General features: G+C 42.4%; 1 protein-coding gene across 4 annotated transcripts in view; it reads left to right on the forward strand.

Moving 5' to 3' along the window:
• Positions 1–23,911, forward strand: part of SIL1 (SIL1 nucleotide exchange factor) — a 279,698-nt gene that overhangs the window by 81,353 nt on the left and 174,434 nt on the right. For all 4 annotated transcript variants that reach the window (XM_079143961.1, XM_079143962.1, XM_079143963.1 and 1 more), the window contains one exon: positions 6,030–6,168. In XM_079143961.1, the coding sequence (XP_079000087.1) occupies positions 6,030–6,168 (139 nt within the window). The remainder of the gene's footprint in view (positions 1–6,029; positions 6,169–23,911) is intronic.

Below are 23,911 nucleotides of genomic sequence, written 5' to 3' on the forward strand. Positions count from 1 at the left end.
CTGTATCTTTCCCAAGATTTGGAAAGTTTTCAGCAATTATTTCATTGAATAGATTTTCTGTGTCTTTTTGCTTATGAATGGTTGCTTGCTTAATGGTATGCCCATGAGTATCAGGCTTCATTCATTTTTTTAAAAAAATTCATCCTCCTTTTTGTATAACTAGGTTATTTCAAAAGATCTTTCTTCATGCTCAGAAATTCCTCTGTTTGCTAGTGTGCTATTGAGGCTGTCAGCTGTATTTCTTATTTCACTTACTGATTTTTTTAGCTGCAGGATTTCTGCTCAGTTCTTTTTTTATGACCTTTATCTCTGTGCCAAATTTTTCATTCATATCATGAATTGTCTTGCTAATGGTTGAATTATCTATCTATATTCCCTTGTGTTTCATTAAGCTTTCTTAAAATCATTATTTTGAATTCTTTTTCAGGCAGTTCATTGATTTTCTTTTCTTTATGGTCTGTTGCTAGAGAGCTGTTGTGTTGCTATGGAGGTATCATGCTATCTTGCTTTTGGATGCTTCTTGTTTCCCATGTTGATATTTGTGCATCTGGTGGATTAATTCCTCCTACCAATTTTATAGGATATCTTTTGTAGTAAAAGACTTTCTCTTGGTTGTGAGTGCTAGCGTGTTGATTGGATAGGCTGCATTGGTTTTGGTTCCAGATGGGCCCTGTAGCACACATAGCTTCTTCAGCTATAATCAGCGTTGGTGATACCTTTAGTATCTCAGTGGCCTCCTCTGCAGAGGTTTGGGGATTGTACTTAAGTTGTCTTAGATGGAATGGGTTTGCTGGCAGCGCTGGGTGTCCTTAGCTGTGGGTTTGGATGCCTGATAGTTTCTGGGGTTATGTGGTGATGGAGCTTTTCTGGCAGACCTTTGCATGCAAGGTGTGGCTGGTTTTAGAATTCTCTGTTTTGTACTTTTGAAAGTTTGCTACAGACAGAATCTTTTTTTATTCAATATATTAGGAGTTCTTTGAGCTTCTTGGACCTGGATGTCTGTATCTTTCCAAAGATTTGGAAAGTAAAAGACTTGTTGCAGTGTGCCTGGTAGTTGGGCAGGAGGTGTGTCAGTGTCTGAGGGCTGCACAGGGGCTGTACTAGACCATTGGGTCCAGGCAGAGTGCCCATATGTGTCCAAAGGACTGCACAAATGACTTTGCAGGGCTACTGGGATTCACCTGATCAGGGCAGGCTGCCTGTGTGCTTCTTAGGATCTCAATGGACTGGGCTCATAAGAATGGGCTGTCTAGTTGGCTTCTTGGGCCTCCTGGCTGCTTCTTAGAGACCTCAGAAGATCAGTCCACTCAGTGTTGGCTGCCAGGCTACTTCTTGGGGCTGTGGAGATGTGGGACTGCCTGACTGCTTCCAGAGCTGTGCCTCTTGAATTGCTGGTGGCGGGTGCTTAGCTGTATCACAGGATCCAAATGGTGGGGTCTCAGGATGGCTCTGTGTATGGGGCTGGGGTTGTGACTCAGTGGTTGAGTGCTCACCTAGCACGTATGAGGCCCTGGGTTCGATCTTCAACACCACATACAAATAAAATAAAGGTATTATGTCCACCTATATTTAAAAAAAAATAATAAAAGATGGCACTGTGTAACAGGATCCTGGGTAGAGGAGTGCACAATGTGGACTGAGCTCTTTCTCCAGGGTAATTCAGCAATCTCTTAGTCTGGCAGCTGCCCTATACTGTGCTCGGTGCCTGTGAGGGCTGCTGGCTTATCCAGTAGTAAACGCTTCTGGTGTTTGTGGCATGAGTGTGAACTATTCAGAGCCTCCTACTTACCCATTCCTCACCAAGCAAAATCTCACTTGATTCAGGGTTGATTTTGAGAGATGGAGCTTATTTCCCTTCTCTATAAGGCCTTTATGTATCTTCGTGCTCCACAATCTCTCTCCCCATCCCTACTCCAGAGCTATGTCTCAAATACTCTGGTGAAACAGTTGTTGGAGTTTTGTTTTTAAACAAGGATTGAATCCAGAGGCACTTAATCACTGAGCCACATCCCCTGACCACCCCCCCCCCACAACTCCCTTTATATTTTATTTAGAAACAGGGTCTCACTGAGTTGCTTAGTGCCTTGCTAAGTTGTTGAGGCTGACTTTGAACTCACAACCTCCTGCCTCAGTCTCCCAAGCCACTGGGATTACAGGGATGCACTACCACACCCAGCTCAGCTGTTGGTTTTTTGTTTTGGACCTATGTTGTGAAGAAAAGCCTCTGGGCACCCCTTGTCAGCTATCTTGCTAGGCACACTCATCGTTCTCTTTCTAACTCCCCTACCCCCAGTTGTTGTTGTTTGTACTGGGGATTGAACCAGGGATGCTTTACCACTGATCTACATTCCTAGCTTCCCAGCACCCCTTTTTTTTCAGTATTTTTTAGTTGTAGATGGACACAATATAAATATTTATTTATTTATTTTTATGTGGTGCTGAGGATCGAACCTAGTGCCTCGCAAGTATGAGGCACACTCTCTACCACTGAGCTACAACCCCAGCCCCCTAGCCCTTAAAAAAAAAAAAAATATATATATATATATAAATATCCATATTTATATATATAAATATATAATATAATATATAATAAACACATATATTTATATATTATATAATAATATAATTATATATAATATATTATATATTATAATATATAATATATGATAATATACAAAATATTTACATAATATATGTTTATATTATATAAATATATATATAAAATATATATATTTTTTAGTTGTTGATGGACCTTTATTTTATTTATATGTGGTGCTGAGAATTGAACCCAGTGCCTCACACATGCTCTACCACTGAGCTACAACCCCAGTCTCCTGGCCTTTTTACAGTATTTATTTTTGAAACAGGGTCTTACTAAATTGCCAAAGTTGGCCTTAAATTTGCAAATCTTCCTGCCCTTCCTGCCCCAGCCTCCCAAGTTGCTGGGATGACAGGTGTGCACACTGTGCCCAGCTTATTCTTCTTGAACCTGCTCTGTTAACCTTGTTGGTAGAAAAAGAGGTTTTTATTTCTCCCCTCATCAGCATGAACACTAGCTCTGCCTGGATTTTGAAAGGCTTTCTGCCATCTTCTCATCATTACCATTCACCTTGTCTTTTTCCTGCTTCTCTTAATGATAAGACTACTTTCCTGCTTACAGCTCCATCCTCTAGGAGTTAGCTATTGATAAAGGTGCAATTTGGAGCATAGATGTTTAGTCTGGCCCTCTTAGTGTTCTCAAAATGAGAACATTTCACATAAAAATCTGAATTTATGTTTCTCTTCAAGTTGAATGCCTGTTGGCAGTGGTGGACCAGCTGGGTAGCAGCTGCTTCCTTAGTTAGGATAAGAGAACTGCAGTTTTCATAGTCCACCACTCCCTGTTGTTTACACCTGGTCCACTCATTTGCATCCATTTCTGCCTGCCCCCTGGAGATATTTGATTGACATACCTCTGAGGAAAATTTTTATTGTCGTTCCCCTAATTCTGTGGTTTAGTACTTCCAGCAGGGGTTGATCAGTGACTGGGCCCTATAGTACCTAGACTCCAGGTACTTAGCAGACAAGGTAGTATTTGTTCTAGAATGTGGGGTTAGTGCCTGCCTCCAGAAGACTGAGGTATTTTGGGTTTGCCTCATTCTAAGGTCCAAAAGACACACCTGCCTGTGGGAGGGAACATTCATTCATTCATTTGTTCAGCAGTTACAAACTGTGCTATGTATGGGGGATAACAGTGATGAAAGACCAATGTAGTGCCTGCCCTCAGGAAACGGGTGTTGGAAATCCTTGATCTCCATGTCCTCCTGACAGCCTGTCTTTTCTTTAGTCTCACAAGCACATCTGCTTTTTTAATCCTAATTTTCTTTTTTAAAAAAAATATATTATTATTGTAGATGGGCACAATACCTTTATTTTGTTTATTTAGTTTTTTTTTTTTTTTTTTTAATGTGGTGCTGGGGATTAAACCCAGTGCCTCGTGCATGCTAGGCAAGCACTCTACCACTGAGCCACAACCCTAGCCTCTAATTTTCTTTTGAGTTTAGTTTTGTGCAATCAGAAAGTTGAAAAGATAGGAGGGGTTTGAAGGGCCAGGCTACACAGGTGACCACCATTCCAAACTGACCTGCCTGAATGATGCTGTATTGTGTAGTTACTATTGGATGTCACAGCACAGACTCATCTCACCTGGAACCGAGGACTGCCTATTAGATTGCTTAATAGTAATGGCTACCATGTACCCAGAGTTAGTGGCTTATAATATACTTTCTCATCTAATGTATGGGCTAGATATTGTTATTATGTCCACTTTACAAATGTGGAAACTTGAAGGTTAGAAAGTTAAGAGTTACAAGAAACTGGGATTCAGACTTAGTGTTATCTGATTTAGAGCTTGAGTTCTTAACCACTGTGCTATAGTCAGTGCCCTCATTAATTTGAAGGCCTCTTTTTGCCTAAGATATTTTCTTAGTTCTGCCCTGAGTTTCATGCTTTTATTTCTTTTTAAACATGAAAATTCTTGGAAGGGCTCTGCATTGTCATTACCAACACCCTTAGCACTGTAACCTTTCCTGTGACAGCTAATTAAAGATCAGACCCCTAGGCAAGTGGAAGTTCCTTTTGAATCTGGAACACTACTAGAAGAAATGCATGCACATATCATTTCCTGGACAGTGTTAGAGGATTTGAGAGTTCAAAATGAGATCTGTGTGAAATATCCAGCACAGGTTTAGGCTTTTTGGAGGATTCCAAGAAATATATAGTTCTTTTCATGGGAGGATTTGGGAGGTGGAGGAAAAGTTATGACAGAGGAGGCAGGAGGGCTGAAACAGACTTGCTGTGTGCTAGTATGGGTTCCTCCTTGCTCTCCCAAATGCAATTTTCTATAGCTCTGGAACCCTCTCCTTCCAGTTTCCTGAGACCTTACTGTTTTTATGCAAGAACAGGTTTAAAAATAGGATAGGAAAGATGAAAGACCAGGATGGAGCAAAATGAATAATATTTTATGTTTATCTCATATCTCTGTCTCCTGAGCTCTTGGAGTACTCCATGGACTCCATCTTGTTAATCTTCTATGTTCTCTATGAAGTGGGAAGAAGCAGATTTTAGGAAGCAATTTCCAACTTAGGGGCATCTTACTCCCTCAGATCAGCTGTATTCTTACCTTCTTATTTATGACCCTTCTTTAATGGTTTGGAATGTCACAGGAGTCATTTCTGCCCTATATGTACCCAGTGGAATTGCCAAGTCTTGTGCTGTGCCCTGCTGGGCTGCTTGAGAATCAGCTGGACCTCAACTGCTGACTTTTGTACACCTGTGGTAGCCATTTGAATCCTTATTCACCCACTTACATGTTTTCCCTTTTGCAATTTTTTTTTTTTTTGATGGTACTAGGGATTGAACCCAGGTGCCCTCTACCACTGAACTACATCTCCATCCCTTTTAATATATTTGTATTTTGAGACAGGGTCTTGTTAAGTTGCTTATAGTCCTTTACCTTCAGTCCCCTAAATTCTTGGGATTATAGGTGTGTGCCACTGTACCCAGCTATAAGTATCTTTTTTTAATTGTTAATGTAATCTGTATGGGTTTTAAACATTAAACAATATAGCAACATGTCAAGTAGAAGGTAGAAGGCTCTTGGTCTGAGGATGTAGTTCAGTTGGTAGAGTACTTGCTTAGTATGCACAAGGCCCTGGGTTCAATCCCTAGCACCACCAAAAGAAAGAAGGCTCTTATTTGCCAACCCTTCTCCCTAGTATGTTCCTTAATTCCCACAAGGTAGCACAAAATCTTCTGGAGTTGCTCCTTGTGCATTTGCAAAAGTACCATATGAAAGCATGTGTGTTCATTTAACCATAGTGCCTCACACATACTGGTTCTGAGGTAGATCTTGAAAAAAGAATTCCAAGTGTTCAGATGTGTGTGGTAAGGGGAGAAGGGCATAGAAGAGTGTACCACATCAGGCTCTTTTCTTTTTCCTTTCCTGATGCCTTGTGTGGAGGGTCATGCTCTGTATTTTCTTTTCTCAGAATGAGTTTGCACTGATAAACTCAGAGAAGAGCAGCACCAAAGAATCAGAGAGAAAGGAAACCAAAGCAGAGGAGGATCTGGACACTGAGGTCCTGGAGGTGTTTCACCCGACCCAGGATTGGCAGGCCCTTCAGCCAGGTACTAGACTCAGCCCTGTCCCCTTGAAATACACTCTGAATTCAAACTGTATATGTCCTTTGTCCCTGTAGGGCTATAGTAGCAGCCATTCTCTGGACTGCTGGGAGGGAGCAGTGTGGTCCATCAGAGTGGTAGCTGCTGTTGCTGCAGAGCTCGGGGTTCTTCTTTCTCCAGCAGAACAGAGTTTGCAGCATCTGACTGCCCTAGAAGGAAAGCAGGTGGTGGGTGGCCATGCTTTCTGAGCAAGTGATTGAAAACTTTCTTTCCTTGCACTTCTGAAGCACAGGAGAGGCAGTGACATGTGCCTTGCTCTGCATATGCTATTTTGGGCTTCACTCGGCTCAGCACTGCTGAAATATTGTTCACAGGAGAGTCTTGAGTACCAGTGTGGGGCAGAAGTGTACTGTTGTTAAAAGAACCTGTGCCAAGAAAAAAGGGGTTCACCCTGGCCTGATTTTTAAATGGGGCATCCTCAGAAGCAACAACTTTCTAACTCTTCATGAGCCTCAGTCCAGGGCTTAATAATGAAAATAATCAGCAATTTTGGAATTTTTAATATATTCAGGTACTCTGCTAGGTGCTTCACGTGAATAATTTTACCCAATATTTATAATAATGAGAATTATTATCTTAATTTTCTGATGAAAACATTGAAGTTCAGGTAGGTTAAATAACTTGTCCTGTAATTGACTCTAGAGCCTAGATCTATTCTCCTCTTACTTCTCCTTCCCCCGTCTCTGCTGCCCTTTGCTGGAGCACACATTGCTAACCACTTGGGACTATTCTCAGGAGTAGGCTGTTTGCATTCTGCACTGTGGCAAGGTAGATGGGAAACCCTGGCTGTGACCACAGTATAGTGTCATCAGCTCCTTGCTGATATTCATCACCATGTCCTCACTGCCCCCATTGCTGCTGTGCTGGCAGGGATAGCATTTGCTGTGCCAGCCTGCTTTCTGGTAGCAATATTGCTCCTGCTAGGCTTGCATACGGGTAGTTGCTGCCACGGAAGAGTGATGAAGCACCAAAGGAGCCAAGTGGAAGCTAATGGTGTTGGACAGAGGAAGATTTAGGAACAGAGATACTGGTTTCAGCAGATCCAATTTCTGAATGTCCTCCCCCAGCTTCCCTGAGAACTGAGTCACCCCTGCCCTCCATCCCTTGGTCCTTGAGAACTAGAACTAGAGAGGCTGTCAGAAATGTGGAGGGGAAAATGTCGGCTGTATTCACTGGTTTTATGTGGCATTGCTTGTACCAAGAGCCTGGAACAGATAGAAGCCCCTGTTCTGTGACCCCTGCTTCCACTCAGTTTGTTCCTGGGCTGAGTCAGTAGCTTCCCTCAAGGCTTTGGTCAGTACTGCAGACAGAATAAGGTTGATAGTTCTGACTGTGGAACTATGCTCAGACTTCTGGGCCATGGGACTATTGCTTATAGCTAAAGAAAAGAGCCCCAAGCTAGATGCAGTGGTACCACCTGTAATCCCAGTGACTCAGAAGGCTGAGGCAAGAGGATCATAAGGCCAATCTGGGCAACTTAAATATGCTGTCTTACAATAAAAAAATTAAAAAGGAATAGGATGCTGGACACAGTGGCACATACCTGTAATCCCAGTGACTTGGTAGGCTGAGGCAGGAGAATCACAAGTTTGAGGTCAATCTTAGCATTTAGTGAGGCCCTAAGTGACTTAGTGAGATGCTGTCTCAAAATAAAACATAAAAAGGACTGGGGATGTAGCTCAGTGGTAGACCGTCCTTGGGTTCAATCACAAACAAAGCCAAACAAAGCAAACCCATACACAAAAAACAAAAAGGAACTTCTTTGTATACTTGGGAAGGAAGACCCAGAACCTGTGTGACAAGGATAGGCTGTGGGATTTGAGAATCTTCCAGAGAACTGAAGTAGAATACAGATGATGCCCCATTGTCATCACCCTCTACCTCATAGTTTCTTAAGAGTTCCTTGTAAATTCTTCTGCACCAGATTCCCCTGAAGCTGCTCCAGGGTTTGTGTTCACTACAGTTCACTACAGGGTTTGTGTTCACTACTCAGTTCACTACACTGAGACTCTGTGCTTGGTGGACAAAGCACTTCTGGTTCCAGTCATGTCTGCCCCATCCATGGAAGAATGTTTTTCACTAAGCTGCAAGGCAGGGCTGGTGTGAAATGTTAGGTGTAGGCCTTTTCTGGCCTTGATGTCTGATTTGGAGTGATTCAGGGTCCATGCTGAAAGTCAGGAAAGTGAAGGCAGACTAGTGATTTTTAAAAGTGTAGGATTGAGATGTTTTGTGTGTATGTTATTAGGAAATTGTGTGGCTAGCTAATGCTTTCATACAACTAGAGTATAAATTTAATTCATCACGTTAAATGTTCTCTGGGAGCTTCCAACAAACTATGAAAAGGTTAAAAGGATATAGTCAGTCCTAGGAACCTCTTTAATGGTAGGTAAGTGGGGAGGCAGTATAACTTAGTGATTTAGGGTTCAAATCCTAGCTTTGCTACTTAGGGAATCTTGGGCAAGTCCCTGAATCCTTTTGCTCTTTGGTTGATGTGGGGGAAACGTCCTGCCCAGCCTGCTGCACAGGCTGTTGTGTGGAGTGAAATGGAAGATGCAAAGCCCTCTGCACAATTTCTGCCATGAAGGCATCACTCAGTATACAGCTGTCTGGTTTTCAGTTTTAAATTCTTCATTTGCACCACCCCTTCACCTCATCTGTGGAATTGGATGCTAGTGTAAGTGCATGAGCATGAGGATTTTCTGTCCCTGTGGCTTTACCTGGGGAAGGAAACTTAGGATGTGAAGGAGGGACTTCCATGGCTATGAACTGTCCTTCTGCACTCCTTCAACAGCGATTTTGGTGAGGGAGTAGGGTTAAGCATAAGCAGAAGGGTTAGCAGAGCATTTCTTGCTTAGAAGGCTGTTTGAGGAACTTTTTTTTTTTTTTTAAATTTTTTTTTGTATTTGTAGATGGGCAGCATGCCTTTATTTTATTCATTTATTTAAATGCAGTGCTGAGAATCAAACCCAGTGCCTCACACATGCTAGGCAAGCGCTCTACCACTGAGCCACGACCCCAGCCCTGTTTGAGGAACCTTTGAAAAAACAACAAGTTTATACTGACAGTTACGGACCCCCAGTCTTGGTTTACCAGTTCAGTACTTCCTGTCCTCTTGGGTCTCTGAAAGGAGAACTGTAGCTTTGTTTTCCATAGGCCTCCAGGGGAGAGATACTGGTTACACGGAGTGTTTTGGTTGTAGGCTGGGCTCATTTGAAGGCAGATTTCCAAACTGCCTACTGCAGCCTAGCACATGAGAGGAGCAAACCATGACTTTGTGGGCCTTCCCATCAGGAGAGTTGGGAATAGGACCCCTGCCACACAGCACTGCAGCAGCTGCAGGTAGCTTTCCTAAAGTCTCCCTACCTCTGTTACTAATGTCAGCATCCTCATTGGAGTTGCTTATTCCTGGAAGTGATTTTCCTCTCTCTTTCTTCTGTTTTATTTTGGGATCTGCTTCACCTTACTAAGGCACAGCAATCATTTGACTATGGATTCAGCATCAGCTGTTCACAAGCAAGTAGAGGAAAGCTGTTTGCTGGCAAGTCCTGTTGGCTCTGGGCAGGGAATTCAGATATTTGTCCTGGGGCGAGGACCCCTGAACACCAGGACTTTGTGCCTATGCACTTGTTGTTACAGAATGCCAATCATAGTCAGGTTCAGCTGCTGCTCCCTGGATGTTTTTTGAAATCCTATTTTGTACCAGGCACTGTACTTGTAGCCAAAAATATGGATAATAACTCACATTTAACTGAGCATTGACTCTGCCAGGCATCCTTTGAGGGCAGATGCTATGACAGCCCTTATTTTTACAGACGAAACTGAGTTTCAGAGAGAAGAAATAATTTAGCCAAACATCTAGTAAATGGTAGAGTTAGAATTCAAATCCAGTCATCTGTTTGTAAAGCCTAGCTCCTAACCACTGTGCAATATTGTCTTTTGGGAAACAAAAAAGATATGATCAATCCTCTCTAGTAGTTTGTTGTCTCACAGAGGATATAGAGACAGGGGAAAAAACAAAAAGACCATGAAAACATTTTCAGATGTTGGGGCAGTTAGTCACCCCATACTCAGGATTAACCCAGGGATGCTTTACCATTGAGACAGGTCCCTAACCACCACCACCACCTGCCCCCCACACCACTAAAACAGGGTCTCACTAAGTTGCTTAGGGCCTCCTTAAATTGCTGAGATTGACCTTGAACTTGTGATTCTCCTGTCTCAGCCTCCTAAGCTGCTGGATTATGGGCTGTACCACCAGGCCCAGCCTGCTGTTCTCTTTTTGATCTCTGACTCCTTGATCAGGTTGCTCAGAATCTCTGAACCTTCATTTCCACATCTGAAAATAGGGATGAAAATATCTACTTTGTAGAGATTGTGTGAGAATGAAATTAGGTTAACATATATAAACTGTTTTGCAGAGGGCCTGACACACAGGGCATATTCAATAAGTAACTGTAGTTGTCAATTTAAAAAATATATCTTTACTACCTCTGTTTCCTTGGGGACTTGAAGGAGAAGTGGAAGAGAGGAGGCAGCCTGGGCAAAGTGTCCCCCTTGTTCTGTCATTCACCAGTGCTGCATTTTGGCCCCATGCAGGCTCAGAGAAGTGTAGCCAGGCTCAAACCTGGGGCTCTTTATTGACCTGATCTGACTTCCAGGCGGCTGTGAGAGTCTCTGAAATATTGGCATTAGCACAAAGAGTCCACTCAATGGGAGCACGCAGGAAGCCTGTGCAGGAACACGTTCATATGAGGGAAAAAAAGAAAAAGAAAAAAAAAAAAATCAAATCATCAACAACTGATGAGAGCAATCCAAGAATTATAGAGCACCAGCCATCTGGTCAGATCATTTCAGATCTGCACGAGCAATAAGAGGGAATTGAATTTTAAAAACCTCATTTATAGTAGACCAACTACTCTGGTTTCAAGTATTTAAGAGAGGAGCCTGATTTCCTGCAGGCCCTGGACATCTGTCTGAAGGAGCACCTGACTCTGGTTTCTTTGACTCTGCAGGACTGTCTCTGTGGGGCTTTTGATCCCTTATGGCATTGGAAAGGCCATGTGGTTCATCAGTCCTCTGACACCAACTGGGTGTCCAAGAAATCAATTCAATTCTGACATTATCTACTGGGAATTAATGTCCAATCCCATAGCTTGAAGTGCTAAGTCCCTTAAGACTCTCCTGTTTCAGGTGCCAGTTTCTAGTTCTAGACTACCTGTACTTCTGACTGTACAGTTTATATATTAATTAGGATTCCCATAACCTTCTCTTCAGGTTTGATAATTTGCTAGAAGTTCTCACAGAACTCAAGACAATACTCATATTCACCCACTTTTTAAAAATAAAGAATGCCACTTAAGAGTAACCAAGGAGAAGAAATGTATAGAATGTGCTAATGGAGTAGATATAGGGGGCCACTAGCAGAACTTTCATGTCCTGTCTTTGGACTACTCTCCAGCACTTCGGTTTATTCACCAGCCCTCCAGCCCACGTAGAGTCAGGAAGCTCTCCAAAGCCCTATGTTTAGGGGACTTAATGGAAGTTTCTGTGATTGTTTAAACCATTGACCATGGGTGATATAACTCAACCTCCAGCTCCCTGTCCTCTCTAGGGTCAAGGTGGGGCTTAAAGTTGGGTTGGTTTTTCTAGTGACCACCCCCATCCTCAGGTTATCTTAGAAGCTTCACCTAAAGTCCACATCATTACTGTAAACTGAGGTATGGTTGAAAGGTGCTTGTTGTGAAAAAAGGACACTCTTTTCACTCAGGAAATTCCATAGGTTTTAGAATTTCCTGAACAAAGGCCAGTATATCATAGGTGCAATTGAGGTGAGAGTAAAGGACAAAGCTCCTAGTACCTTCTGCCATCTCCTCAACTCGGTGGTTGAGAGGCATTTGACCATCCTCCCCTAGACTGGAGGGATCATCTATACTGGTTGCATCATCCCCCAGATGGTTTCCAAGAATATGACCTCTTCTGTCCCATCCTTCACACACAGACATACACACATGCCCCCAGGGGCTCATGAGTAGTATGAGTAGTGAGTGGGAACAGGGTTGATGTAAATCCCTGAGTTCCTGTGACTTATCAGAGTGGGGCAACTAGACCTTTTGGTAATGGCCTGAGAGAGGGGTATAGGGATCTGCATTGGATGATCTTTCACTCTGGCTCAAACAGTGTTGGAAAAGTGGGGGGCTGATAGAGGAAACAGTGTAATTTTAATTTGTGTGGTGGTCTACCTCCTTTTGTGGACACAAGTTGCTATCGCCAGTAACATTGCAGAATAATGTGTTCAACAGAACTTATCTTTAGTGCTGTCTCCTTTTACACAGTGCTTTCCTTCCCTAGTTTGAGGCTTTTCAAGTCTCCTAGGGATTCCATGAAAAGTGTATTTGTCCCTCTCCTACCTGTACTTACTTCTGACCTGTCTCCCCCTATATCACTGCCATATCCCCAACCTTTGCTATGCATTCTGCACTCTGAACATCTCCTTTGCTTCTTGGTAATACAAGATTGTCAGGGGAATCACTTGGAGTAGGGATGGATGCCAGGCCTCTTGAGGCTGACAAATTTGCTGTACTGGGAAAGAAAAGGATAGTAGGCTAGAATATATGAAATCCCCAGAAGGCTCCATGAAGACAGATTAGATCTCTTCAACTCAAAGAAGACCTTATTTCTCCTGTATGGAGGTTTCTTTACTAGTCTTCTAGGATGGTTGATGTTGTCCCTTAGCAGGAAAATCTTATAGGCCCCTGAGGGAACTGAGAGAGACCTAGGCAGGAAGGCCTGCAACCTCCATGACACCGGTTACCAAGTTGGGAGCACAGTGCAGCTGACTGAGCTCTGCACTGGCACCACAGCATCTTCCTGGGCTTTGGCCTTCATTACCTGGATGAGACGGCTCATGTCTAGTTTGCAATCTGTGGATTTGGGTGGTGGTGACGAGTAGCTATTGGCTACCTTCTTTCTAACAAGTATTTATATGCTGAATGCTCATCCCAAGGCCTTCATCCTACCCTTCCTCTGCTTGTATTCTCTCTTAGGTTTAATCAAGAGTACTTAGTATTGTGGCACAGCCTCAACTTTCAAATGTCAGCTCCCAAAATGGCTGAGATGAAAACTTAGACCAAGCAGGGATGATGGAAAACTAGCTGCCAAAACCAATCTTGGCCTTCATAAAAGGACTTGGCTTTAGTTCAGAGAACCTATGTAGCTCTATTTCCCTTCTTTCTCTAATTTTGGCTTCATCCTGCCAACTGAGATAGGCCAGGCCATCTCCAGGGTTAGGACTAACCAGGACTTAGAAGAGCTCTTAAGGACTGGCCTAGGGCTCGAGTGAAAGGTCCTTTTCCAGAACCTGGTGCATTCTTAGTTTTATCTGAGCACTAGATATAGAAATTGATTTGTAACTTAAAGGCAGATAGTATTTGACTAGGTAGAGAAGGAAGGAAGGAAGACCGGGGAAAGGTAGGAAGGAAGTGTGTGTGTGTGTGTGTGTGTGTGTGTGTGTGTGTGTGTGTGTGAGAGAGAGAGAGAGAGAGAGAGAGAGAGAGAGAGACAGACAGACAGACAGACACACACACACAGACAGATAGATGAACAGGAAACCTGAAAGTGAGAGTATCCATTTGATTGGGAAGGAAAGTGTGTATGTTGGAGAATAATGAGATGTTGATTGTAGGTAGCATCTACTCTTCTAGAGATGGGTGTTGGTTAGAGGGAGTGACAGAGAAGATAAGGAGAACAGATAAACCAGTAGATAGAAAGGAGTGAAAGTAAGTATAACCTCTCAGTCCATCATTGAGTCCAGGCAGGGGTCATGCTAGGAGATGAGGAAATGGAGCAGAATGATGTAAACACCTTGGTTTGAAGAGTTTGATTTTAAGTGGAAGAAGATAACTAAAATGATAATTTCAGAGACAGCCACATCAAAAAGCTAAATTCCTACCAAGTTTCAAATATAGTGCATACTTCTGGGGAGATCAGGGTAGGCATGACTGAATGGGTTTGTGGTGTGAGGAGACTCCCAGGTAGGAGCGTGGCTCTGTGACTGTGCAGAGGATCCTGAAGGAAAGGCTTCCAGAGGCAGGGTCACTGATGCTGCTTGGAGAGAGCTTTTGAATGTGTTGGAAGGCAGCAGGGAAAGGGATTAGTGTTTACAGAGATTTAAAATCCTACAGAGGAGTTCACTGATGGGGTATAGTTACTTAGGTGACATATGGAAAAGTCTTGGTCTAATGGGTGGGATGAGACTTAGAAATTAGAAGCAGAGGCTGAAAGGAAACATGGAAAGGTAGCAGAGATGTAGAGGGAAATTGAGGATACTTCCTTTACAGGGCTTTGATTTTCTGAGCCAAGACGAAGGTGGGCTTTTTGCATTGTGTAGTGAAAACAAAGTATTTGAGAAATGGAATGTTGGGAAGGCATTTGTATAACTGATAAGTCAAAACTCAGTATCATCCAGAATTAGGAAGGACCCTGACAACTTTTTGGTGGATCAGGACCAGGGAGTTTGGTCACATTCTCAAGCAATTTGAGCTCTGGACAGTGGGCAGGTAGGCAGTGGAATTAACTGGCATCTGAGAAATGATGGGGAGATCATTCCAGGGACTCATCAGATTGTTTGTGTGTCTGGTAAGGAAGCCTTTGTCTGTCTGGCCTACGGGGCTTTGTGAGGAAGAAGGCCTGGTTTCTGACTAGCTGGAGAGCTATATGGAAGCTCCTTTGAACCCCTTCCCTTATAAGACAGGGAACATCCAAGGGACTGTGGCAGTGCCTAAGGTCAGGGTGAGTGTGGCACCATACTAGCCAGTGATCTTCCTCAGTCCTGGAAAGAACCAGAATGAAGCAGGACTTTGTGTACAGGGGCTCTATAAGTCTTTTGTTGCTTGTGCTCTATTTCTGCTCGTGTTGGGAGTGTGTTTTTTTATTGTTCATAAACTCATTGGTGGTTGATCTTGCCTATTTTTCATCATATGTTGATTTGGGCAAACAAAGCTTATGATTTATTTATTTATTTTAATTCCCAGAACAGTCTGTTTATGGTTGTATAATGCAGTTGTTTGGAAGACGAGAACCATTTCTTTGGATTAAAAATTTTTCAGATTTGATTACCTATGGCTATAATTAGTTTATCTGGGCAGAGGTGAGTTTTCATGGAATAGTAATATAGTATATAGTATATTTATAAAGTTTTTTTTTTTTGGGGCTGGGAAGGGGAGAAAGAAAGCTAGCCCTACCCCCACTCCAGCTTTACCTCTAAATGCAGCATTAACATCATTTTGTTAACTTTTCTCCCATCATTTTCTGATTTTACCAAGTTGGGCTTTTAGAACGAGGAGGAAGAAAAGTTATCTAGTATTGTGTGGCCAAGAATGATTAAGGGGAATAAGACCCAGGAATTCTAGTCTAGGAGTTTGGTGGGGATGAAAATAAAACTAATATTTTCCTTTTTGAAACTCCCTTTGTGTTACATGATTTGTGTTTTTTCTTTAAAGGAGTGTTCAAGATAGTGGTCGCATTTTATTTTAGTCTCTTTTGGAGCCCATAATTCAGCAGTGAAGGGACTTCAGATTCCATTGCCTTTTCTGGAATTTCCTTTCTTACGAAGATGGAAACTATGAAGTGATAACCTAAAAGCAATATTCTTCAAAATCTCTGGGGAAACAAAATGATGTGAAATTTGGGGGTTGTTGACAAGAAGAGGGGAAATTATTCAAGCAGATGCAAAGTTATTCTAGCTGCTCCTTTGATTTTCTAGAGTGACCTGTGTATAGTGTGATTTTCTTTTCTTTTTTTTCTTTTTGGTACTGGGAATTGAACCAAGGGATGCTTTACCAAGCTACATTTCCAGCCCTTTTTATTTTTTGAGACAGGGCTCACTACTTTGTGATCCTCTTACCTCAGCCTCCCCAGTAGCTGGGATTCCAGGTGTGCACTGCTCACCGTACCCAGTTACAGTGTGCTTTAACTGGCTTTAGATCCTTCTGTTTTAGACTCCAGATAGGGAGACTGGAGGCATTATTCCCTAAAGACCATTAATATTTCAATTTCTAGTGTTTTTTCACAAGAGCTAGGTGAAAGTACCTTAGAGTTAGGTGTAACATAGTTGATCTCAAAGGGGAGGGGCTGTTTCTTTAACAAAGCTAGCAGTAATAGGGGCAACCAGATGAAATGTGTGATTTGTGAAAATTAAAAAAATTAAAAAAAAATTTTAGTCGTAGATAGACACAACACCTGTTTATGTATGTATGTATTTATTTATGTGGTGCTAGGGTTGAACCCAGTGCCTCACAGCTTTACCACTCAGCTACAACCCAGCCCCCAGATCATTCTTAATGCTGGGTTTGGGAGAGGCCCCTTGGAGAGTGAAGAGAAATAAGAAGTCAAAAGAAGACTGAAACCTTTTCATCAATTTGTTGACTTCATCTGACCTGCTTATGCATGTCAATGGGAGTCTTGGTTTTATAGTGACTGTATGAAGTGCTCTTTTCTGTCTCTGGTTTCCATGATCTCAGCCCTCTCGCTTTTCCCTTCCCTCATAACCTATCTTTTCCTTCTCCTTTCCTCCTCTGCTGTGAAGACTTCTACCTGCAGCTAAGTGGCAGGTGACAGGGATGGATAGTGGGGATGTTTATAGCTGGGGGAATATGTTCTCAATTTTGCTGCATCAAAGAAATGACTTCCAAGCCTATCCTTCAAGACATGTATTTTGCTGATCAGTCAGAATAAGAGGAAAAACACATTAGCATTGCCAGAGAGGAGATTTGGGAAAAATTAAGTCTGTGGAATTGAGTGATCTAAAGTCATAGCATTAAAAACATATCCTGGAGTGCACCTGGAGTTCTTTCCAGCCTGTGTCCCACCCCGGGTCCCTTGACACCCCCCCTCCCAAATACTGTTGGAACAGTTTTCCTAAAGAACTTTATGCTAAGGAGGTGGTACCAACTTGTGTTGCCCATTGTTGGTTATTTCTGGGCATGACAAGCAATCCTAGAGGTTTTTTGTTTTGTTATGCTTTTCTTCCCTTTTTAATTCTATGACGTCCTTGTCTCCAAAGAAAGGCCATGGAAGAGTTCTCTTGAGTTAAGCATACCTTCATGCTTGTATATTTTCCCTATTGCCTGGTGCGAGTCCAGAGTGAGGTCTCAGGAGAACAATGGCCTCTTCTTTGTTCTTAGCCCAGAACTGTGCTTCATGTCAAGAAAAAGAAGTCTCTGGTTATATGGCAGAATTTAGAAATTGAAATGGAAGATTTGTCTCCTTTGGGAAAACCCAAAACAAAACAAAACAAAACAAAACAACAAAGCCTAGAATGCCTTTTCTTCAATGAGTCAAGTCCTTGAGAGAGGGAATGGCCAGAGGGCAGAGCCAAGAGTGTATTTTGATGTTTGGTTTCTGTTGCAGTCCCTTGGATATAGCAGACTGTATGATGTGTAGAATCAGCCCATATGGGTTCCCACCTTGACTGTGTCTTTTACAGCTGGCTAACCTTAGGCAAGTGACTTAATTCCATTAAGTTTTAATCAAATTTGCCTGTCTGTAAAATGGAGATAGCAATAATATCTACTGCAGGCTTGAGTTGTAGCTCAGTGGTAGAGTACTTACCCAGCACGTGCAAGGCACTATGTTCTATCCTCAGCACCATATAAAAATAAACAAACAAATAAATAGGTAATGGTATTGTGTTCATTTAAAACTAAAAAAAAATTAAATATAATTTCTACTTCAGAGGGCTATATTAAGTAATAAATAAGATAAATGTGAAGAGTTTAGGTGTGGTGTTAGGTCCATAATAATGTCTCAATAAATGAGACACAATCTTCAGAATAACCAACTGATACTCTTCAACAACATCCAGCTCAGGAAAGACAAAAACAGGTTGGTGGAGGCTAAGGAGACATGTGACTAAATAAAGTGTGGTATCTTAGATTCTGGAACAGAAAAAAAATTAGTGGAAAAACTATTAAAATCTGAATAAAGTATATAGTTTAGTTACTACTGTTTTACTAATGTTAATTACTTCATTTTAATAATTATTCTATAGTTATGTAAGATGTTATTATGAGGGGAATCTAGGTGAAGGTTATATTAGAACTCTGTACTTAGTTTTGCAAGTCTTCAGTTATTTCAGAATAAGAAATTAAAATAAGTAAATGTCCAGGCAACCTGTAAGGTAAAGAAGAACCCGACCAGGATGTAGTCATGGCCTTGGCATAGCAGGTGACACTTGACTGGGTCTTACCTCCTATGAGAGAGTGAGGGGCCCCAATGCGTACCTTTTCAACCCCCGCACACCTGCTGCATCCTGAGGAGAGGTCTGCTCTAGGCAGATAACTGATCAAATAATAATGCAGATGCACATCCCAGGTCTGATTCTGTAGCAGTTCCGAATAGCAACCGGGGAGGAGGCCATTCATTTGGCATTAGAACTCCGCAGGTCTGAGTGATCAGGGCACTTGTCTCTAATGCTAGGAATATAAATGAAATTCTGTCTGTTTTATCTCTCAATCTAAGCGCCAATCATTATGGCAATGTTTTCCGATTGCAATGCCTACTCCTACACTCACTGTTTGATCATCCAGAAGAAAGAAAAATAAGTTCAAACCCAGCTTTGCAATAATTTATTATTTTCTTTCCTGTTTTAAGTGCCTTGCTTTTGTACAAAGAAGGTATTTTGCTTGCTTTTCTTGAGCGCAAAAGGTACATATGCTTTTCTTATGACTGATGTGGCCATCCCTGTCATGCTAATGGCAGGGTTTGTAGAAGAAAGCCATTATTATCATTGGGAGCATGTGAGTCTTGGAGTTTTTATTTTTGCATTGAAGTCAGCTCTGTGTGTGTGTGTGTGTGTGTGTGTGTGTGTGTGTTTGGGAGGGCAGGTCTGGAAAGTATAAAGTCTTCCATCCTAGCATAGAACTGCCTTACAAGGATATACCATCAGAAGCCTGTATTTTCTAAGTTAAAAAAAAAAAAAAAATCAATGCTTAAAAATGTTCTTTGTATTTCAACTCAGTGGCTAAGGCATACTGCTTTTTGCTATTGATTTACAAATTTTATTGTCAGACCCTTGGGACCCATATGGATTACTCAATACTGTGACAAATGGCTCAGCTCTGAATTATGTATGGTATTACAGGGGAGTTCATAAACCATATTTCTCTGTAGGTTATTTTAGGCATAAGACTAGTGAACTGTCATTTCTCTTTTTGTTACATGTGACTAAGAAAAAAAAAAGTGTGGGGAATGGCCACAGGAGGGGAGAAGTGTCTAGCTCAAGATCGAACAGTAAGCCACCCCCGAGAACTTCTGAAGGCAGAAACTGGAAGTGGACAGATCTTGGGTATGGATTGGGAGGGTTGGGAGCACGTAGGTAGAGAAGAGAAAATCTGCTGGAAATCAAACCTTTTGCTGCACCTTTGCTCAGGCTAAAGCCCCAGTGGGGAGATGAACTTCCCCTGTCCTGGGCTTCTGAGGCCCAGTTCTGAGCTCTGAGTGGGCTTTCCGTGTTTTTCCCCACACAGCCACTTGTGTTGTTGGATGTGCAAACCCTTTACAGATGGTTTGGCACCGCTTGGCTTGCAGAGATCAGCTGTCTCTTTTGAATGAGCAACTTTATGTTTGCAGCTCCTTTTCCCTGCACAGAGAAATTGCTTTGTGTCAGCTTCTGCCTTCTGATGGAAATGTTTACCTTCCCCAGGGAAAGACGCTGTTCTTTGGGGGTAATGTCTGGTGGTTTTCCCTGCCCCTTGTAGGGGCAGAGCCTGAGAGTAAGGGTGGACAGGAGGAGGTGGCTGTTGGAGCGTGCATGATTGCCACTGGGGCAGCCATCTGCTAGTGTCGCCGCTTGCAACCTGCCTGTGAGCAGGCCGCAGGGAGGGAGTGTCTGCACTCCAGGGCCTGCATGCATTATGCACAGCCCATTCCCTAAATGAGCTTCCTAAGTGTATATAACTCCTGCCTACCCTGTTCTTGTATGGCCTGCCTCAGGGCACCATTCAGAATCTCCCCTAATTATGCTTCTAGTGATGAGCATTTAGAGTTTCTTGTAATAGTTGGATTTTTTTTTAAAGATAGATTTCTAAAATTGCAGTGAGGGATTGATTTATGGTTATGGGAAGATTTGCTTCTTACAGGGAAATTATCATCACTATGATGATATTGTTTCATGGCAGTGGTAGTTTGACTCCATCCAGGTCCACAGTCAAGACCCCCTGGCCTGTCTAGCTTCTTCCATAATGGATCCCCTATCATTTGAAAATCTTGTTCTACCATTAGAATGAAATCTGTGCTTCCAATTGCAGACCACCACCTTCCCCACATGTCACCCCTCCTCCCTACCTTCCCTTCCTGAGATGGAGGAGTTTTTCACATGCTACTTAGAAAAAGGAGATTCATAACATGACTCATTTCTCGCCCACAGATCTAGGATTTCTGCCATCCAGTAAATTTTGGCAGAGGCTGTGTGTGTAAAGAGCAAGTTCTGCTTCCCTATCCCTGCACTGTTCCCCTCATTGCGTATGCCTCTTGGGTGGAGTCTGGGGTATCTAGCCTCTCATTACCGCTGTTCTCCTTCCTAAGTAATGCTTCCTTCTCCTTAGCAGTTGACCTCTAGTAGTTGGACAGTTACACACATCCCAGGACTTCATGGAGAGACTCATGCAAAGAGTTGAAAGTCTGAGGTATTTGATTACTTGTGCTTACCATTGTGTTAAGGTGTTAAGTACCACGAGGGGATAGCAGACTGCCTTGACTTTAAGTACCACAGCCCACCTGGGAATCCATTCAGCCAAAAAGTTTGGCAGTTTCATCAGTTACTCATAGGGTCTGAATGTACAGGTATCCTTGTGTCTGTCATTACAGTGTTGGCATGTTAAGGTCATTGAGGCCTTTCTAGCATTAGTCAAGGTGATATTGAAAGCAAGTTACTGGTGACATTGGACTCTCCTTTGCCCTGTGGTAGGAAAAGGGGAAGGAAGAGAAACATTAGGTTCTAGAAAGCCTTGGACTATGAAGATTTGGTTAAGCTTTAATTTCTTCTCACCTATCCCCATAGATGAGTCAAAGGAACCCTGAATAAGAGAGCAGAAAGCAGGACTAGTGACAATGAGAAACCTGAAGGGGCACAGGAGCGGGTGGGGAGCAGGTGAGCACGTGTATATGTGTGCAAGAGAGAGATTTTGGCCCATCTAGCTGTTAGGGCAAGAGAAAGGAGTGCCTTCCTCAGCCTGGCTAGACAGGGAGACTGTGCTGGCACAGTCCAGGGAGCTATGACTATAGCTGCAAGGTCTACTCCCTTGAGGGTATTGTTACTACCTTCCTTTTTCTTTTGGTGGTTCTGGGGATTGAACCCAGGGTCTTATGTATATAAGGCAAGCACTCTTCCAACTGAGCTATATTCCCACCTCACTACCTCCCTTTTCACAGAGCCACTCAGTTAAAGATCCTGAGCCATGGTGCTTCTGTAGCAAGAGGACCAACACATAGGGAGAAACTTAATACAAATCTGGACCATACCAGATGTAGCTTCTTTTCAGCCTGGCCACTGGGGAGCTCTTGTAGTAACTGCATGTGTGTAGTAGGTCTGCACAATAGAGGCATTTGGAGCTGAGCCTCTCTTTTCCATTCTGGCCTTTCCATTTCTGGTCTCTGCTAACTGACCTGCTTGCAGGTTCTGGAGCCTTCCCTGGGTAGCCTTCCCAGGGCTTGGCAATGACAAGATCTGTTGTAGGACTGCATTTATTGAATGTCCTTTGAAATCAGCTTTCCTGGAGTTCATTAGTGTTCAAGGGAGCCTCTGCTGGGTACTTGTTTCCCTTGGGCTTCGTGTTTGTGCCAACTCCCACATGCATTCCCGTGTTTTTCATTCTAAACATGGTTGATGATGACTTGGGGGGAAGGGAGTAAGGATTTGCCTTCCTCTGCACCCGAAGTGCGGTGCTGCTAATTTCATTCTCCACACTCTGTCTCTGAGTTGAGCAAGGTCCTCTGTGCTCATGTTTAGTACTGCTGTGTGGCTGGACTCTCATGGCAAAAATTAGGCTAATGTCTCCAACGACTGCATTAGCCAGTGAAATGAGGTTCTAAATTGAAGGTACTATACTAAGCCTTTCTCCAAGGTATCGCCTTGTTCTGGCTTTTTTTATTCAAATTCATTCTCTCAATGATTCTCTGCAGATTGACTGGCACACTGGTTCAGTGCGACACATTATACTAGCTGAAAGGCAAGATCTCCTTTTAAGAGGGAGAAAGGAAGGGAAAAAGGCAAAAGATGAATGCTGTGGTTCAAAGAGTCAGCATTTATCTATTCTAAAAGCTCCTAGTGGGCCTGTGTGATCCCAGAGATAGGAGAGAAAGGGCCCAGTTCTAGATTAAGGGTGGGGTGATGTCATCACATTAGTGGAATCTGTATCTTCTTAGTTTGTCACACCTTCCTTTCCTTTCATGTTTATTGAGCATCTAAATATTTGTCTAACAGGGTGCTGAGAAGTACATGGTGGGAGAACACAACAGGGGCTTTCTTTGGGAAGCACTTTCCCTGAAGATCTCATTGGTTTTCTTGTCTCTGGGTGTGTGGCGAGCAAGTGAGGGAGTGAAAAAAGGATTGAACCTTAGGATTCTTGCATTTTACGCTGGATATATTGGAAGTAGGAGCATGTTGGCAGTCAGACGACTAGATGGTTGAGAATTTGGCTCTTATATGTTTGTTTAATTTTTTTTTTCATCTGCTGAGTAATATGTTTTTAAAGCAGAAAACTTGCAAAATGTAGAAAAGCACAAGAGGAAACAATAACAAAAACAAATTCACCCAAATTTTGCTATGCAGATATAAAATTAACATTATGACTGTTTTGTTCTCATTGTTTTTACAAAAGTGCTGTCACACTGTACTTACTCTTTGAGGCTGACACTTTCCTTTTAGAAAAGGAGAATTTTGAAAGAACCTCTGAGACGTTATTAGGCATACAGTGAACCTTTTCTGGATGTTGTATAAATATACCAAGTTATACTGAATTAATTATTTTTGTTGTACACATGGGTGGCTTCCAGTTTTTCACTGTTGTAAATAATTCTTCATTGAACATCTTTTATATATTTTTATATATTTTCTGACTGTGTCCTTAGAAAGGATTTGCCAGAGTAGAAGACTTTTGTCTTTTCTGATTCTTTTTCCATCATCTCCAGAACAACCTCTTTTCTGGACTGTTTAGATTTCACCAGGGTTATGAGTATCTCTTACCCTGCTCTGCATCGCACATCTGATACCCTGGGATTTTGTCTCTTTGTGGTCATTGAATATGTTTTCTTTGGCCAGAAAATAATTGGCTTCAAATGAGAGAGGTCAGCAAGTGAAGAACACATGTTTGTACCAAGATTTTTAGGTCCCCAGGGTTAGGGATATTGTCCTCAACCTCTTTGATCATAGACAGTTATTGAGTGCCTGCTTACCTGTGCCCAATCCAGTACACAGGTAGAGGAGAGATAAAAAGTTGGACCCTACTTCAAGGAGCTTACTGCTTGATTGGGTAATAGAATTAACATGAAACAATCCAGACATGTTTATCAAACACTTGCTGTATGGTAAGTATTTGTACTAAGGTATTTTCAGGGAAACAGAAAAGACTGATAAGCTTTTCTTTTTAAAGGAAGCCATGATAACTATAGGTAAATATACATATTTAGTCATAGA

Source organism: Sciurus vulgaris, assembly GCF_902686455.1.
Source record: "Sciurus vulgaris genome assembly, chromosome: 6".
In the NCBI taxonomy this organism is placed as follows: domain Eukaryota; kingdom Metazoa; phylum Chordata; class Mammalia; order Rodentia; family Sciuridae; genus Sciurus; species Sciurus vulgaris.